This window comes from Ovis canadensis, chromosome 1, assembly GCF_042477335.2.
Source record: "Ovis canadensis isolate MfBH-ARS-UI-01 breed Bighorn chromosome 1, ARS-UI_OviCan_v2, whole genome shotgun sequence".
NCBI classification, from domain to species: Eukaryota; Metazoa; Chordata; class Mammalia; order Artiodactyla; family Bovidae; genus Ovis; species Ovis canadensis.
The window spans coordinates 251,568,091-251,587,282 of NC_091245.1; the positions used below are offsets into that span (position 1 = coordinate 251,568,091).

The 19,192-nt window shown below is 44.6% G+C and overlaps 1 protein-coding gene across 2 annotated transcripts in view; it reads right to left on the minus strand.

The window, feature by feature from the left end:
- Positions 1-19,192, minus strand: part of CLSTN2 (calsyntenin 2) — a 734,313-nt gene that overhangs the window by 115,214 nt on the left and 599,907 nt on the right. For both annotated transcript variants that reach the window (XM_069564128.1, XM_069564118.1), the window contains exon 6: positions 2,640-2,825. In XM_069564128.1, coding sequence (XP_069420229.1) covers positions 2,640-2,825 — 186 coding nt within the window. The remainder of the gene's footprint in view (positions 1-2,639; positions 2,826-19,192) is intronic.

The window sequence follows — 19,192 nt, forward strand, 5'->3', positions numbered from 1 at the left end:
GTGTGCACCTGTGTGTATACATATGTATTTGCACCTTGTGTGTGTGTGTGCACATAAGTGTGTGTGCATGTGCTGTGTGTCAATGGTGAAGGAGGAAAACTGCTGCAAAGACAGTAGTGGAGGGGTCCCCAGGAGGGGCTGCAGGCTGTGTTCAGAAAGTCACACCTTCCATGGGAGATGGAGTCACCCCCCAAGTGGAGGCCCCGTCTTAAGACTAAGCTCTTTCTGGAGCTGCCCACAGTCCGGCTGGAGAGGCTGTGTGAGGGCCTGAATAGTCTTGGAGAGAACAAGAAAGAAATGAAATATACATGGTGGGGAGGAAAGAGGCCCATCAACACACCCACCATCTGGTTTACTAAGCACGCGGGACCTTTCCCGCCGTACTGTGTCTTATTCTGCGGTTGACTTGAGAGATTTACATTCCAGCTCCAGAGGCCTGGCCCAGCATCACAGACCCAGAGCCAAAGAGCCCTTCCCTCCCATAGACCTACTTTCAAAGTCTCGCTCTGTCACTCCCTGCGTGATCTTAAAAATAATTTTCCCTCTCTGGGTGTCTAACTGTCCATGTGTAAAACTGGATGAATAAGCCCCTCCTCAGTGTGAATTAGGGTAGGGCATGTGAAGCACACTGGAGAAGGGATTGACAACCCACTCCAGATTTCTTACCTGGAGAATCCCATGGACAGAGGAGCCTGGTGGGCTATAGTCCATAGTGTCGCAAAGAGTTGGACACGACTGAACAACTAACACACACACACACGTGAGGTGCACACAGCAGGTACTCAATTAAGCTAAGCTTCATCGGGTAGAACCTGCATCAGCCTGGCTCCCAGTTCCAGCCTGCTTTCTCCTTGGGGCACCATCTCTCAGCCCACTGACAGCCAGCCCTCTGTCCTCCACACTTGGATCCTTCACATTCCCCATCTCTCCTCCCAGCCTAGCTCTTCTCCAACGTGGACATCCAGGCCCAGCTTCACCAGCATGTGTCCTGAACAGTCACACGGGGCCCCCAGGTTGGTTTCATGCTTTGCTGTTTCTGCCTTAAAATTCTCCATAATTTTGGAACAAAAGTCCAGCACTTTCATTTGCAGTAAGCCCTTGTGTGCCATAGCTGGTCCTGGAGGAGGAGACCCACCTCTCCCTGAGAGGCTGGCACCACCTTTCACATTGGCCCCTGGGAAGGCACCTCTCTGAAATCAATACAGTACAAGGGAGCCATGTTCCTTCAGGCCCCATGCTAGGTGCTCTTCCACACCTGGTGCTGTGTCTACATGTGTGTGCCTGTGTGTGTACACAGGAACATAGCATCCCTAAGTTACTGATGAAGAATAGAGGCTTTGTCACAGCACTTGCCCACAGCCTTAGAGTTGGTACATGGTGGGGTCTGATCAGATACGGTCGGTGCTGAAAGCTGAGCCTTCCAATCCTTTAACCCAGGGGTCCCCAACCTCTGGGATCTAATGCCTGATGATCTAGGGGTGGAGCTGATGTAATAATAACAGAAATAAAGTGTGCTTGAATCATCCTGAAACCACCTCCAGTCTGTGGAAAAATTGTCTTCCACGAATCTAAAAAGGCATGATACAAATGAAGTTACTAAGAAAACAGAAAGAGGTTCACAGTCTTAGAGAACAAACTCATGGTTGCCAGAGGGGAGGAAAGGGGCAAATGGATAGTTAGAGAGTTTGGGATGGATATGTACACACTGCTATATTTAAAATGGACAACCAGCAAGGGCCTACTGTATAGCACAGGGGGCTCTGCTCGGTGTTATGCGGCAGCCACGAGGGGCGGGGCGTTTGGAGGAGAAGGGGTATGTATATATGTATGGCTGAGTCCCTTTGCTGTCCACCAGAAACTATCACAACATTGCTTGTTAATCAGCTGTGTGTGTGTGCACGTGTACACAGTTGCTTTAGTCGTGTCTGACCCTTCGCAACCCTGTGGACCATAGCCCACCAGCTTCTGTCCATGGGATTTTCCAGGCAAGAATACTGGAGTAACTTGCCACACCCTCCTCCAGGGGATCTTTCTGACCCAAGGACCAAACCGCCCTCTCTTAGGTATCCTGCATTGGCAGGTGGGTTCTTTACCACTAGTACCACCTGGGAAGCCTGTTAATTGGCTACCTCCAGTACAAAATTGGAGAAGGCAATGGCAACCCACTCCAGTACTCTTGCCTGGAAAATCCCATGACAGAGGAGCCTGGTCGGCTGCAGTCCATGGGGTCACTAAGAGTCAGACATGACTGAGCGACTTCCCTTTCACTTTTCACTTTCATGCATTGGAGAAGGAAATGGCAACCCACTCCAGTGTTCTTGCCTGGAGAATCCCAGGGACGGGGGAGCCTGGTGGGCTGTCGTCTATGGGGTCGCACAGAGTCGGACACGACTGAAGTGACAGCAGCAGCAATACAAAATAAAAAACTTTAAAAAACTGTCTTCCATGAAACCGGTCCCTAGTGCCAAAAGGTTGGGCATTGCTGATTTAAGCATAATAAGTAAACTTAATATTCATCCAGGGGTCACATGTACCAGTGCAGTGGGGAGTGGCTGATTCCTTCATAATATAGTAAGATACGTTTTATATATATTGTTTAAAACAATGAATTAAAAAATAACCCAAACAGGGAAGCCTACCACATAATTTCTGAAGGGACTTCTCAGAGTAGGTCTCCCGGTCACAGCCCTTCCCAATGTAGTTGGTCTGCAGCTCCGTGGTGATCTGGATGGAGGACACGGCCCCATCGCACGTCTCCAGGTGGATGCTGGGGAACAGGGGCACGCTCCCTGAGCCAGGCTGGTACTCAATCCTCTTGGTCCAGTCTGAGAAAACAAGGAAAGAGTTACCGTCAGTCACGTGCAGACAGTTCTGCTGCAATACGTGCTTTGAAAATGTACATTTGTTCCAACACAGTTGATACCTTGGGAGAAGGAAATGGCAACCCACTTCATTCTTCTTGCCTGGAGAATCCCATGGACAAAGGATAGGCCTAGCAGGCTACAGTCCATGGGTTCACAAGAGTAGGGCAGACTTAGTGACTAAACCACCACAATCGATACATTAGGAAATGATTCGAGGATAACGGGGATTTTCACATTTGCTTATGCAAGATTTTGTCCCCAAGAAATGCTAGGTGAATTCAGAAATCCATGCCTGGCTGAGCTAAGCCACATAGGAAGGCACAAAACAGGCCCATGTACAGACCTCAAAACATCTACCAGCTACTCCACTCGCCATGTATAATGAGCCACACCTGCCTGCAACGCAGTTACAACTTTCCGTGTGATTCAGAAAACCCTCTTCACAATAATGCATCAGCTTCAACCCTTCCTATAGCCACCACCACAAGCAACCCTCAGGTCTCTTCAAGGTAAGGTACTGTATTTATTGTAGTGCTTATATATTTGTTAATCATTTAACCTGTGTAAAACTGTGCTGGTGTTTGTGTGTGTGTGTGTCTTTTTTGAAAATAAGGTTGGCTTTGAATTTTCTTTGTTATTATTTCTGACTCTGCTGGGCCTTCCTTCCTGTGCATGGGCTTTCTCTAGCTGTGGTCAAGGGGTGGTGTGTACTCTCTGGTTGCCATGTGCAGGCCTCTCACAGCAGGGGCTTCCCTTGTTGCACAGCACAGACTCTAGAACTTTGGCTCAACAGTGGTGCACTGGCTTGCTGCCCTGGGGCATGTGGGATCTTCTAGGACCAGGGACTGAACTCGTGTCCCCTGCCTTGGCAGGTGAGTTCCCAACCACTGGACCTCCAGGGAAGTCCCTTTGTCTTTTCTTATGCATCACCGATGATGTTTCTGACTGTTGAGTCCCTTGTCCCATTTTTCCCAGCAAGGTGATTTTCAGAAATGCATACACCTTGCCACAAGCAAACAAACAAAAAAAAAAGAAACCAAGGTAATTCAGGATTCCATGAGGCCATGGGGTTAAGCACAATGATTCCTTCCCTTTCAGGACTGTGACTTAAGTAGGGCTGATGGTCTTATCCCTGCATTTTAGTGGAAAAATAACTTGGAGACATCAAAGTGTGGGAGAGGAACAAAATCACAATCAAAATGACACCACACAAAAAAGAGCAATCAACAAAAATAAACACTGAGAGTGAGTGTACACAAGAACTGATTGAAACAACAATAGTGGAGAGTCAGAGTCTAGGCAAGGCCATGCTCATGGTGAATGGCAACAGCACTTGCTGCCAATACATGAGTTGTGGATACTATTATGTATGACTCTCAAACCGTTTGTCACTTTGCTAGGTGGTATCTCTTTTTAAAAAGTTTTTTTATGTGAACCATTTTTAAAAAGTTTTTGTTGAATTCGTTACAATATTGCTTCTATTTTATGTTTTTTTTTTTTGTTTGTTTGTTTTTTTTTTTGTCTGGAGGCATGTAGGATTTTAGCTCCTGGACCAGGGATTGAACCTGTACCCCATTCATTGGAAGGCAAAGTCTCAACCACAGAACAACCAGGGAAGTCCCCGGATGGTGTCTTTACGCCAAGGTAAAAATGAAAATCTATCGATTGCCTGCCTCACCCTTGGGAAACTCAGAAAGTCTTGCATTTAGGATCATTCATCAGCCACCAAGGGGCTCCCTGAAAATACCCATTGGCTGCTGGCCACCATCTTGAGGAAACCAGCAGAGTGAAAGGGCTGGGCTTACGGACAGATGGCTTTGTTCAGTGAGCAAACATGTGTTTGAGCTTCTTATGTACCCAGCTTTGCAAGGAGTCTGAAAGGGTCCCTGCATTGTGGAGCTGAGAGAGAGACAAGCAATGAATACCCCATGCTGTCCTATCGCGGAGGGTAAGTGTTAGGACCAAACAGGCGCCATGACAGGCTTCAGGGGGCCAAGGTAGGCCTAAGGCTCCTTTACAGCGGGGCTGAGTTATTGCCAAGGAGGAGCTGAGATCATCCTCTGCCGGCTCCAGGACTCGACCAATCAGTATACTCCCTGTAGCCTGGTTCAAGCTTATCAGGACGAGGATGAAAACCCCCTAAGAAAGCCCGCGCATGTGAAAATCTAGCCAATTAGTAGATGCTAAGGAACCCTTGCAACCAATCCGCCCCTGCCAACTCCCTACCTTTGTCTTAAACCTATAAATACTGCTGTAATTCAGGGCACGGGGCCCTTGCTCCACTCCACTGCGCTGGATGTGACTTGGGCCCTGGCTCGAGCTAGCAATAAATTCCCTTTTTGCGTTTACATTGCCGTGGATGTCTTGTTTTCTCAGCTGTGGGGACTTGGACTGCGGGCATAACAGTAAGTGCTATGAAAGGAAAAGTGGTGACAGAGAGGAGCTTCTTTAGATGGAGAGAGTTCCTGTCTGAGCTGACGCCTGAATGTCAAGGATCAAAGCCCATGGGGAGCCTCAGAGAAGCTTGTTTGAAGTAAAGGCAGAAACCATCTTGGCTTGACTCCATCAGGTCAGGAAGTTCTTGGGCAAGTTATTGAAGGTCTCCAAGCCTCAGGCACCTTATCAGTGAAGTGGGGAGCACAGTGTGGGGCTGAGGATAGGGGCAACCATGTGGGCCTGGCAGGCAGTAGGGCTCCAATCCTTGCTATTCCTTCCCCAGGGAGGAAAGGAGATGCTCACATCCCCTGCACATTCCACATAACCCGGCAATCTGGGTTTAGCTCTGAACCCCCACGTTAACCTACCACCCTTTAATGTATATTTTGGAGTCATGAGCAAAGATTTAACACCACATTGTGAGGTTTATCACCAGGCAACCTGCTATGGGATGATTTTTGTTTGTTTTTAAATGAAATTTTATTGGCGTATACTTGCTTTGCAACGGTCCACTGTACAGCAAAGTGAAGCAGCCATACATATACACATATTCACTCCTTTCTGGATTTTCTTCCCATTGAAAGGATGTTTAGATGACAATGACTATAGGTAAAAGAGAATACACCCTATCATATGTCTTTCCTCAGAGCCCCCAAGAGCTGTGTCTGGAATGGCCCATTACCCCCTGGAGGATAAGATCATGGAGCTGCTATAGCCCATGTGACCCCAGGTCAATCTAAAGGACAAATCACTGGCAGACAGGAGGGCTTTTTGTCTGATATATCTGAAAGTCACAGTGCTGGAAGCAGCAGTCCACACATGACCAGGCTCGTCTCAACCTAGGTTCAAAATGTTGCATATCTGTGCATTCGGTCACGCAATTTCTTCTGCATGAAGCTCCCTTTCTATTCCTTTCTATCTGTTACCTCTACCACATAACTTTCAGGATATCTCCAGTCTGGATAGAAACCCTCCTCTTTGCCCTCACAGCATTCTCAACAGTAGAGTCCAAGCTGATGGCAACTCTGAATCCCCATCATGCTTCACAATGCTCTGCACAGGGCAGATACTCACTAGACAGTGGTAGGAAGCATGAATGGGTCTTGTAGTATATCATTGGAATGATCCATTTATGTGCCTTCCCCTTCTTGTAACTAGGAACTCTTTAAAGGCAGGAATTGTGAGTTTATTTTTGATCCCTCCACACCATGCTCTGAGCCCAGGAAACAGTTTCCAGGTGGATCTGGGGAGCCCCAGAGACGTAACCTTGACTTCAGCCATGGCAGCCTTTCTTGAGCCACAGACAGAACCCATAGCCTATTTGTAGCTCCTCTGGTACTTTCTCTGTCTGCCCCTACTCTCGCTCTACAGAAACAACCATCCCAACAGAAGCCATCACATGTTTGCTTCTCTTTGTTCTCAGTAAGGCAATTGGTCCATAAATGATAATGGAAGAATATTTTCCCAGTAATAAGACATGGTAACAAGGAAGAGGCTGCTCTCCTTCCCTTCCTCACTCCTCTCTCTCTGCATCATCCTTCTCTTTAGAGATGCAATTAAAAAAGATCAGAGAAATTGTTCTGTGCAGGGTGCCCATGGTATGGCCCAGTTCTTGAGTCTCTTGCTAGTGGGTGAGAGATTCCTCACAACATCTACTTCTGGAAGCCTCTTCTGTTGAGAAGCCCAAGACATTCCTGGTATTGGTGTTCTGTGAGGGCTGCGGGCATCTCTTTCTCATCCAGGTATATTAGTGGTTATCTTTGATGAGAAATTCCAGCTCAAGTCTTTTTAGGAGTGTAAGTATCAGAGCAAATAAATAACAAGGCTGTATATTGTCACCCTGCTTATTTAACTTACATGCAGAGTACATCATGTGAAATGTCAGGCTGGATGAAGCACAAATTGGAATGAAGTTTGCTGGGAGAAATATCAATGACCTCAGATATGCAGATGACACCACCCTTATGGCAGAAAGAGAAGAGGAACTAAAAATCCTCTTGATGAGAGTGAAAGAGGAGAGTGAAAAAGCTGGCTTAAAGCCCAACATTAAAAAAACTAAGATCATGGCATCCAGTCGCATTATGTCATGACAAATAGATAGGGAAACCATGGAAATAGTGACAGACTTTATTTTCTTGGGTTCCAAAATCATTGCAGATAGTGACTGCAGCCATAAAATTAAAAAACACTTGCTCCTTGGAAGAAAAGGTATAACAAACCTAGACAGCATATTAAAAAGCAGAGACATTATTTTGCCAACAAAGCCCATCTAGTCAAACCTATGGTTTTTCCAGTAGTCATGTATGGATGTGAGAGTTGGACCATAAGGAAAGCTGAGTGCCAAAGAATTAATGCTTTTGAACTATGGTGTTGGAGAAGACTCTTGAAAGTCCCTGGACAGCAAGGAGATCAAACCAGTCAATCTTAAAGGAAATCAGTCCTGAATATTCACTGGAAGGACTGATGCTGAAGCTGAAATGCCAATACTTTGGCCCCCTAATGCAAAGAACTGACTCATTGGAAAATATCCTGATGCTGAGAAAGATTGAAGGCAGGAGGAGAAGGGGATGACAGAGGACGAGATGGTTGGATGGCATCACCGACTCAATGGACATTAGTTTGAGCAAGCTTCAGGAGTTGGTGAAGGGAAGCCTGGCGTGCTACAGTCCATGGGCTCACAAAAAGTCGGACACGACTGAGCAACTGAAGTGAACTGAACAGTGGAGACAGAGTCCTAGCAAAGTTTTCAGTCCTTTTGGTGCCTTTGGTTAAGGGGGCAAGGCCCTCTCCAAGGAGAAATCAGGCAGAAAAGAATTTTAAGAACATCACACCTGCTAGTAGCTTTTGTGATCTCATGAGGCGTGTTTTTGAGGGCTTATGGAGAACAGGCAAATTGCAACCATCCGTAAAAGAAATCAGTGAAGCTTTCCGAGTGTCGCATCCTTCAGATAGTGGGAAGCTCACACAAACATCTCTCATTTTCCAAGAAAGGGCGGGGGTTGAAGAGAGCAAAAGGCAAGTCATCAAACTTAGTGTTTGCCACATGAAGTATCTATTCATTTTCACTTTCCGGAGGATAGATGGCCGGATGACTAAGAGTATGACCTCTAAATTCAGGGTGCCTGGATTCAGATTTCAACCTTCTCACTTCCTGTGTGGACTCCGAGTAAACCACCTACCCACCTTGAGCCTGAATAAAAGTAGCACCTACCACCCAGGATCTGGGGAGATTAAATGCTGAATCGTTTCAGCCTCAAACACAATGGACACATTCATCAGATATAGTATTAATGTTGTTAATTGATTATGTATTCAGTAACATTTATTACAGGAAATAAGAGGACATACAATTATTAGCAGCTACAAGATGCTAAGTGCTGTGACATCTGTTCTTTCATTTAATCCTCCCAGCGACCCAGTGAGTGGGTGTTACTATCTGAATAGCGCATATGGCGAAACTGTGGCTGAGAGTTGGTGTGACTTGCTCAAGGCTACATAGTTCTTTTACAAGAACTCCTCTATGATTCTGAGGATTTGCTGGGATGGAGAATGGCGATTTTTACAGATTCATCTTTGAATATTCAGTTTACACGGATAAATTTTTTTTAATGACAATTTCTGATGATGGTAAAGGATCAAGGAATATTGTCAGTTTCATCAATGCTTGACCTTGGGGGCAGTTGCAGGGGTCGAGGGGCTGCTTTGATACTGAAGACTTGAAGAAATCTGGGTTTGAATGTCATCTCACCCAAATTCGGGTCATGTGACCTTTGCGAAGCAGTTATCTTTGGGCCTCTGTGGCCTCACCTGTAGATCTGAGATACTTATACCTCCTCATGGGCTTGATGTATGCATTGAAGGCTAAGGGCCCAACAGAGCGACCTTCCCCTTGATACCTCATGATAGAAACATCCCACTTTGGTTCACAAGCTTCCTAAACTTCTCTGAACTATCCCACTTGGAAACAAAATCTTTTTGGAAAGAAAATCATTTCAATTCATGAAAGATCTAGAGACTAGTTAATGAACTGTTGTTCATTGTTTTTCTTAAATAAAGAGAAAAGAAGTAGGCCACCTATTGTTTTAAACTCGGGCTCAATGACATCATAAACATTCTTGGAAAGGTTACCCTGGAGTGTCTTCAGGAATTAAATTCCCTCTCAGGGGATTAAAGATTTAGAAATGGGATGAATGTATTATAACTCCTGCTGAATTTGGGGATCATATATTTTCTCATTAGGAAAAGATTAACTACTTAGAACTCTCTTATTAGATGCCTGGAGGTGGAAAAAAGCTAAGCTGAGACTTCTGGAAAGCACAGGCTTTATGGGCTCTTGTAATTCAAGACACTCGGTAAATCGTTCCAACTCTATACTCAAAAGTGACACAGGAGGAGGGAAGGGAAAGACACAGGTGTGTCTGATGCTTCTTTTTCCTTAACTGTGCAAGTTCAAGGGCCTCCAGCTCTTCCTAGTCTCAGTTCCTAGCAGAGGAAGAAGCATCAGGTTGTCCAGAAAATTGCTGCATTCATACAAAATAAATGGCTGGATGTGGGGATGCTGGGGAGGGGGAGGGATAGGAAAGGGGTTGTCCTGATCAGGGACTGTTTAGGCAGCTGATATTCTAACCAGACTCTGTAGGTGTCACCCACCTGGCATCTTTCAAGTCTTTCTTCCAGGGATGGGTGACTTTGATTTGGTACTCAGGGACTTCCTTTCCTACTGGGAGAAGCTCAGGAGGTATACATGCTTACAGGGAGCATCTTTATCATGACTGGCATCCAGTGCACCTGAGCTGGGGGTGAGTGAAGAGGTAGAGATGGGCTGGAGAGGTAAGTGGAGGTCAGATGATAAATGCTGGCTAAGAGGTTTGGGTTTCATCTTAGGACCAGTGAAGAGCTATAACTGGGTGTTTAGTGCGGGTATGAAGAATGCAGACTGTTCTTTGGAAATGTCACTTAGCAGCTAGATTAGGTCTGGTGTTCAGAACACTAAAATATCTCCGATTGCCACCTCAAGATCAAGACACACAGGAAATCCCATGGACAGAGGAGCCTGGAGGCTACAATCCATGGAGTTGCAGAGTCTGGCATGACTTAGCAACAAAACAACAATACCAACAAACGCAAAGCACCAGGAACAGACAGCTACTGCTACTCCTATCATCAGTCTTATATCATTCTTATCATTATTCTGGTGCTATGCATTTACTGAGCACCTACTATGGGCCAAGCAGAGCCCCAGGCATGGGAGACAGAAAAGTGTAACTCATGAGCCCTAACTCAGAGGCACTGACAGGCAGGTAAGGGCAGTGACAGGCACACAGCCAGCTTTAAGGCAGACAGAGGGACAAAAAGCAGACCCCAGAGAACAAAGAAGAGGTAACCATACTGACTAGAGTGAACAAAGGAGGCTTCCTGGAGGAAGTGACCTGGACTTTCTTTTAGCATAGGTTGTATTATTATTTAAGTGTGACAAGGCCAACAGATCAGGATATAATTGCCATTGAAAAGAGAGTTTGTTATACTCACAAGTCCCCAATAGAGGGGGGTCCCCCACCACTGGGCATTCACGGAGAATCACCAGGGATAGTTAAGAGGTAGAGGGAGAGGGAAAAACTGTGGGCAAGAGCCTGTGCTATGGTTTGCATGGAAGGAAGAGGTCAGGCAAGGTAGGCAGCCTTAGAGTCACCTGGTTTGTATAACTTCAGTAGCCTCTGGGGCATGGAGCTGGTCCTAGCTGTCTGGTACCTGGCCCTGGGGTGATTAGTACAGGTAAATGTTGGCTGGAATGTGAGACCCTGATAAAAGAGGTGGGTGGGATGTAGGTTCTGGGTTGGTTGGTCAGTGCCTGAAAAGCAAAGGGTAAGTTGTTCATTCTCTCTAGGAATTCGCTGGTTGAGGGGGCAGTCTCTCCAGGCTCAGCCAGGCTCTGGTTGTCCAAGCACCAGGATGCAGGCAGTAGAAGGCATGGTTAGCACAGCACTGCAGGATGCGGGGCACACGGTGGGCAGAGAGAATTGGAGGGGGTCCCCACCATGGCCTTGGGGCTGTACAATAACAAGCAGTGCTGCTTAGATGGAAAATGATATGAATGGTGCTCCCCACGCAGCTGCCTGGTGGGACTCAGCAAGTGTAGACAAATGTAAGGCCAGCAGTGGGCATCTAGGAGGCCTAAGCAACTTTGGGCCAGATTATAAGGGACTTGAGTGCTGGGCCAGGAAGTGAGCTTTTTGGTAAAAGAGTGACAAGAGCCAGCTTCTGAGACCCTCTTCATGTCTCCTCTCCCCGCAGGGCTTCTGGAGCGAAGTCCTCAGAATCCCAGCCTGGCTTTGGTTAGAGCCGTGGTGATGCTTAGACAGTGGAGTACAGATGTGAGGGAGGAGGAGTCAGATGCCTGCCTCCTCTGCCTGCCAGCTACTGCACCATGTGCAAGACGCTCCTTGTCTGTAAAATGGGGAGAAATTACAACTATGCCTCATGGAACGGGTGTGGAGATAAGGTTAGATCATATATGTGGTAAAGCCAGGACTTGTGCCAGGCCTATAGGACTCCAAAACTCAACCTCTAAAAGGAATCCTGGCTTTGCTGAGTTCATTTTCTTTTCTTTTCTTTTTTTTAAAATTTTTTTTAGTTTTTTATTTTTTAAATTTTAAAATCTTTAATTCTTACATGCATTGAGTTCATTTTCTTTTAACATTTTCTCTACTGCTGTTGTGGGTCTATAAGCATGAGATGGGGCATTTAGCTGGAAGGGGTCAGAGGCTGGGCATCCAGTCCTGGCTCCAAGATCAGTTTCATGTACAGAAGGGCCCCATGCTTGGTGTAACACTCTGCTGTCACTGTCTTGAAAATAATTTTGACCCCAATAGCTGCCTTTCCAGCTGAATAACCTTGGGCATGTCCCTTCGTGTTTCTGAGCCTCAGTTTCTTCATCTGTAGAATGGGAATATTAATTAACTAATCCAAAGAGAAGAGCCCAGGCTTTGGGTTCAGACTAGGTGTAAGTCCTAGGTCTACCTATTGGTACGATGTACTGGGGGGCCTGTCAGCTCCTTTCCTGCCTAAGTTTACTCATGCAAACACTGGTGATATTATCACCTATTTCAGAGCTGTTGAAAGGGTTTATATCAGATGATACATGCAAACTAGTTAGCCTGGGCCCAATACATAAGACATACATCTCTTTTTAAGCATTAAATTATGTGATTTTCCCTTCCCCGATTAAAAACAATTACACTGAGGCACACTTTCAAAAGAAAGAAAACACAAACTCTCTGAACTCAATTACGAATATAAGGAATCCTCTCCCTTCCTTCATTACTGACCCCTTTCCATTTACTATACTTATCTTCACAAGAGCATTTTATTAGTTTTTAATTCTTACTAAAAAGAGAGATCTTAATTAACTACAAAAAAAGAAGGAGGGAAGAGAAAAAAATACCCATGGTTCAGATCAGGAGGTACAACTCAGAGCAGCCCTTTGCCTGGTGCTCAGTCCCTGCCACCCCGGTGGCTGGTCCTTCTCTTCCTCCAGGTCCCAAATCACGTGTGACCTTGAAAAGGAGGTTGTCTGGGTCTCGTCTTGGTGATGACCCCTACCTCCACCCAACTCCTGCCTGGCCTTCCCCACTGAGAATTATTGACTCAGGTATCATCTATTCACGTACTGGAGCATAACTTGTACATCACTCTGCAGGGCCTGGCGCATAACTGGTGTTCAATAAATATCTAAGAAATGAGTGAATGATTACATATATGAAAATCAAAACACACACACTCACACACAGACTCACACACACACTCACACATTCTAATTTGGCTGCCTAATGCAGGGAAGCTAGACTGCCAGGCATTAAAATGGGAAGGATCCTAGATGTAGCTGCTGTGTGTGTGTGTGTGTGTGTGTGTGCGCGTGCGTGCGTGTGTGTTTGTGTGTACACACATACATACACACTTCAGCCTGAGCATCTGTGGACGAGTGTGTATGATGATGAAACTGCATTTACATGCGACTCCAATTTTGGAAACCCTCATGTATTTGCAACCTTTTTAGTCCCCCAAGATGTCTCAATAAATGTCAGATGAGACAACCAGTAATTTGTCCTCAAATTTTGTTCTGCCTGTGAAGTTCTCTCTAATTTCCTGATGATAGAAGGGGTTTAATTTCATCCCAAGTCACCACCTTGATTACCAAATCCTCGGTCTGAGAAAATCCTCACATCGTCACCTGGGCGATTTCAAAGTCAGGCATGTGGGTGGACACTTTCAGGCCTTATTCTGGAAGCATCCGGGCAACTGCAGATAGTTTCCTGCCCAATAGCTCCTTGACAAAATCTGGGGCTTCTATCATAGCCTCTTCCCTGGCCTATTATTGTCAGCCAGGAGAACCAGTACCATGAGGTAAGTAAGGATCATATAAAGACGCTTATATCAGATTAAATGGTGAAGATCTGCATGGTGCATGGGCATGCTCATTTGTGTCCAACTCTTGGCAGTCCCATGGACTGCAGCCCACCAGGCTCCCCTGTCCAGGGGACTTCTCAGGCAAGAGTACTGGCGTGGGTTGCCATTTCCTACTCCAGGGGATCTTCCTGACCCAGGAATCACACCCACATCTCTAGGGTCTCCTGCTTTGCCAGGCAGATTCTTTACCACTGCACCATCTGAGAATCCCAAGCCTAAACGATTTCTGATTTTGTGGAGGGCAAAGGAAACAACAGATTCTGGGACAATGCTACTCATTGTGGTCCATAGATGGGTGTGGCCTTGGAGTGCTTTTATAGGTCTGCCATAGAAATCCAGGGTAACATTAAAAAAAATTTTATAGCAATTTGACAGGGTGATTTTATGTTTATCAAATCTAATAATACTTTAAAAATTGGCTTACATTTTGAATGTCTTTGCTATTTATTTTTCTATAAATTTGTCTCTTATTGTTTTTAAAGAATTAAGGTCCATGATGATTGGGAAAAAACCCCAATCCTTCACCATAGGGATTTGAGAAGTACAATAGGGAAGAACAAACCTGACTGTCTATTAGATCTGTTTCTTTTAATTTAGCCTTTGTATTCAATTTTTTGGCTACAAGAATGTTGCTAATACCCTGAAATATACATGATAACCTATTCTCAATGCTCTAACCTTTAAGAGTATAACAGTTTTCCGCTTATATAGAGATAAGAAATTACAGAATAGAGAATAACATTTGTCTTATTGGAGGTCTGTAGAAGCATCATGACCTGACCTACATGCATAGTTGCAAGGACAAAGGATTCCAACACCAAGATGTTTGCAACAACCAACCACACCCCATCTCCTTTTAGTATAAGAGCAGCCTGAATTCTAACTCTGATAAAATAGTTGTTTGGGACACCAGTCGACCATCTTCTTGGTCTGCTGACTTTCTGATAAAGCCGCTATTCCTTGCCCCAACAACTTGTCCCTTGATTTATTGACCTGTCAGGCAGTGAGCAACATAAGCTTAGATTCAGTCCAGAAGAACTACTCTAGATAATATCCTATCTATTTCCTAAAACTTACATCCATAGACTTCAAATCTAGAAGGCAATACTTCAGAGCACTGTAACATTTTACCCTATATATCTACAGGGCTACTAATGACCTTCTGCTTCTGAATTTTAGAGGACTCCTGAGATCAAACTCTTTCCACTCCAGGTTTTTTAAAACTCCTTTTTAAACATTAATTTATTTATCTTAATTGAGGCTAATTACTTTACAATATTGTGGTGTTTTTTTGGCCATAAATTGACATAAATCAGCCAATGGTATACATGTGTGCCCCATCCTGAACCCCCTTCTCACCTCCCTCCCCATCCCATCCCATCCCATCCCTCTGGGTTGTCCCAGTGTACCAGCTTTGCATGCTGTTTCATGCACTGAACTTAGACTGGTGATCTATTTCACAAATGGTAATATACATGTTTCAATGTTATTCTCTCAAATCATCCCACCCTCAACTTTTCCCACAGAGTCCAGAAGTCTGTTCATTACATCTGTGTCTCTTTTGCTGTCTTGCATATAGGGTCATTGTTACCATCTTTCTAAATTCCATCAGTTGAGTTCAGTTGCTCAGTTGTGTTCGACTCTTCGCGACCCCATGAATCACAGTTTGCCAGGCCTCCCTGTCCACCAGCAACACCCAGAGTTCACTCAAACTCACGTCCATCAAGTCGGTGATACCATCCAGCCATCTCATCCTCTGTTGCCCTCTTCTCCTCCTGCCCCAATCCCTCCCAGCATCAGAGTCTTTTCCAATGAGTCAACTCTTCGCATGAGGTGGCCAAAGTAATGGAGTTTCAGCTTCAGCATCATTCCCTCCAAAGAAATCCCAGGGTTGATCTCCTTCAGAATGGACTGGTTGGATCTCCTTGCAGTCCAAGGGACTCTCAAGAGTCTTCTCCAACACCACAGTTCAAAAGCATAAATTCTTTGGCGCTCAGCCTTCTTCACAGTCCAACTCTCACATCCATACATGACCACAGGAAAAACCATAGCCTTGACTAGATGGACCTTTGTTGCAAAGTAATGTCTCTGCTTTTGAATATGCTATCTAGGTTGATCATAACTTTTCTTCCAAGGAGTAAGTGAAGTGAAGTCGCTCAGTCGTGTCCGACTCTTTGTGACCCATGGACTGTAACCTATCAGGCTCCTCTGTCCATGGGATTTTCCAGGCAATAGTACTGGAGTGGATTGCCATTTCCTTCTCCAGAGGATCTTCTCGACCCAGGGATCGAACCTGGGTCTCCCGCATTGTAGACAGAAGCTTAACCGTCTGAGCCACCAGGAAAGTCCACAAGGAGTAAGCGCCTTTTAATTTCACGGTTGCAATCACCATCTGCAGTGAGTTTGGAGCCAAAAAAAATAAAGTCTGACACAGTTTCCACTGTTTCCCCATCTATTTCCCATGAAGTGATGGGACCGGATGCCATGATCTTTGTTTTCTGAGTGTTGAGCTTTAAGCCAACTTTTTCACTTTCCTCTTTCACTTTCATCAAGAGGATTTTTAGTTCCTCTTCACTTTCTGCCATAAGGGTGGTGTCATCTGCATATCTGGGGTGATTGATATTTCTCCCGGCAATCTTGATTCCAGCTTGTGTTTCTTCCAGTCCAGCGTTTATCATGATGTACTCTACATAGAAGTTAAATAAGCAGGGTGACAATATACAGCCTTGACATACTCCTTTTCCTATTTGGAACCAGTCTGTTCCATGTCCAATTCTAACTGTTGCTTCCTGACCTGCATATAGGTTTCTCAAGAGGCAGGTCAGGTGATCTGGATTTCCCATGAAATTTTCCACAGTTTATTGTGATCCACATCGTCAAAGGCTTTGGCATAGTCAATAAAGCAGAAATAGATGTTCCTCTGCAACCCTCTTGCTTTTTCCATGATCCAGCGGAAGTTGGCAATTTGATCTCTGGTTCCTCTGCGTTTTCTAAAACCAGCTTGAACATCTGGAAGCTCATGGATCACGTATTGCTGAAGCTTGGCTTGGAGAATTTTGAGCATTACTTTACTAGCGTGTGAGATGAGCGCAATTGTGCGGTAGTTTAAGCATTCTTTGGCATTGCCTTTCTTTGGGATTGGAATGAACACTGACCTTTTCCAGTCCTGTTTTCCACTGCCGAGTTTTCCAAATTTGCTCGCATATTGAGTGCAGCACTTTCACAGCATCATGTTTCAGGATTTGAAATAGCTCAACTGGAATGCCATCACCTCCACTAGCTTTGTTCATAGTGATGCTTTCTAAGGCCCCCTTGACTTCACATTCCAGGATGCCTGGCTCTAGGTGAGTGATCACACCATCATAATTATCTGGGTCGTGAAGATCTTTTTTTGTACAGTTCTTCTGTGTATTCTTGCCACCTCTTCTTAATATCTTCTGCTTCTGTTAGGTCCATACCATTTCTGTCCATTATCGAGCCCATCTTTGCATGAAATGTTCCCTTGGTGTCTCTAATTTTCTTGAAGAGATCTCTAGTCTTTCCCATTCTGTTCTTTTCCTCTATTTCTTTGCACTGATTGCTGAAGAAGGCTTTCTTATCTTTCCTTGCTATTCTTTGGAACTCTGCATTCAGATGCTTGTATCTTTCCTTTTCTCCTTTGGTTTTCACCTCTCTTCTTTTCACAGCTATTTGTAAGGCCTCCCCCAGACAGCCATTTTGCTTTTTTGCATTTCTTTTCCATGGGGATGGTCTTGATCCCTGTCTCCTGTACAATGTCATGAACTTCATTCCATAGTTCATCAGGCACTCTGTCTATCAGATCTAGTCCCTTAAATCTATTTCTCACTTCCACTGTATAATCATGAGGGATTTGACTTAGGTCATCCCTGAATGGTCTAGTGGTTTTCCCTACTTTCTTCAATTTAAGTCTGAATTTGGCAATAAGGAGTTCATGATCTGAGCCACAGTCAGCTCCTGGTCTTGTTTTTGTTGACTGTATAGACTAAATTCCATATATATGTGTTAATATACTGTATTGGTGTTTTTCTTTCTGACTTACTTCACTCTGTATACTAGGGCCCATTTTCATCCACCTCATTAGAACTGACTCAAATATGTTCTTTTTAACAGCTGAGTAATACTCCATTGTGTTTATGTACTACAGCTTTCTTATCCATTCATCTGCTGATGGACATCTAGGTTGCTTCCATGTTCTAGTCCACTGCAGTTTTACAGCCATCATTGCTTCTCACCTGGACCAATCACTACAACAACTTCCTACTTTACCTCTCTTTTTGACTTTCTAATCTACAGAAGAAATGGAGTAGCCATCATGGTCAACGAAAGAGTCTGAAATGCAGTACTTGGATGCAATCTCAAAAACGACAGAATGATCTCTGTTCATTTCCAAGGCAAACTATTCAGTATCACCGTAATCCAAGTCTATGCCCCAACCAGTAATGCTGAAGAAGCTGAAGTTGAATGGTTCTGTGAAGACCTACAAGACCTTGTAGAACTAACACCCAGAAAAAGATGTCCTTTTCATTATAGGTGACTGGAATGCAAAAGTAGGAAGTTAAGAAACACCTGGAGTAACAGGCAAATTTGGCCTTGGAATGCGGAATGAAGCGGGGCAAAGACTAATAGAGTTTTGCCAAGAAAATTCACTGGTCATAGCAAACACCCTCTTCCAACAACACAAGAGAAGACTCTACACATGGACATCACCAGATGGTCAACACAGAAATCAGATTGATTATATTCTTTGCAGCCAAAGATGGAGAAGCTCTATACAGTCAGCAAAACAACAACAACAACAACAACAACAACAACAACAAAACACTGGGAACTGACTGTGGCTCAGATCATGAACTCCTTATTGCCAAATTCAGACTTAAATTGAAGAAAGTAGGGAAAACAGCTAGACCATTCAGGTATGAACTAAATCAAGTCCCTAATGATTATACAGTGGAAGTGAGAAATAGATTTAAGGGACTAGATCTGATGATAGAATGCCTGATGAACTATGGAATGAAGTTCATGACATTGTACAGGAGACAGGGATCAAGACCATCCCCATGGAAAAGAAATGCAAAAAAGCAAAATGGCTGTCTGGGGGAGGCCTTACAAATAGCTGTGAAAAGAAGAGAGGTGAAAACCAAAGGAGAAAAGGAAAGATACAAGCATCTGAATGCAGAGTTCCAAAGAATAGCAAGGAAAGATAAGAAAGCCTTCTTCAGCAATCAGTGCAAAGAAATAGAGGAAAACAACAGAATGGGAAAGACTAGAGATCTCTTCAAGAAAATTAGAGACACCAAGGGAACATTTCATGCAAAGATGGGCTTGATAATGGACAGAAATGGTATGGACCTAACAGAAGCAGAAGATATTAAGAAGACGTGGCAAGAATACACAGAAGAACTGTACAA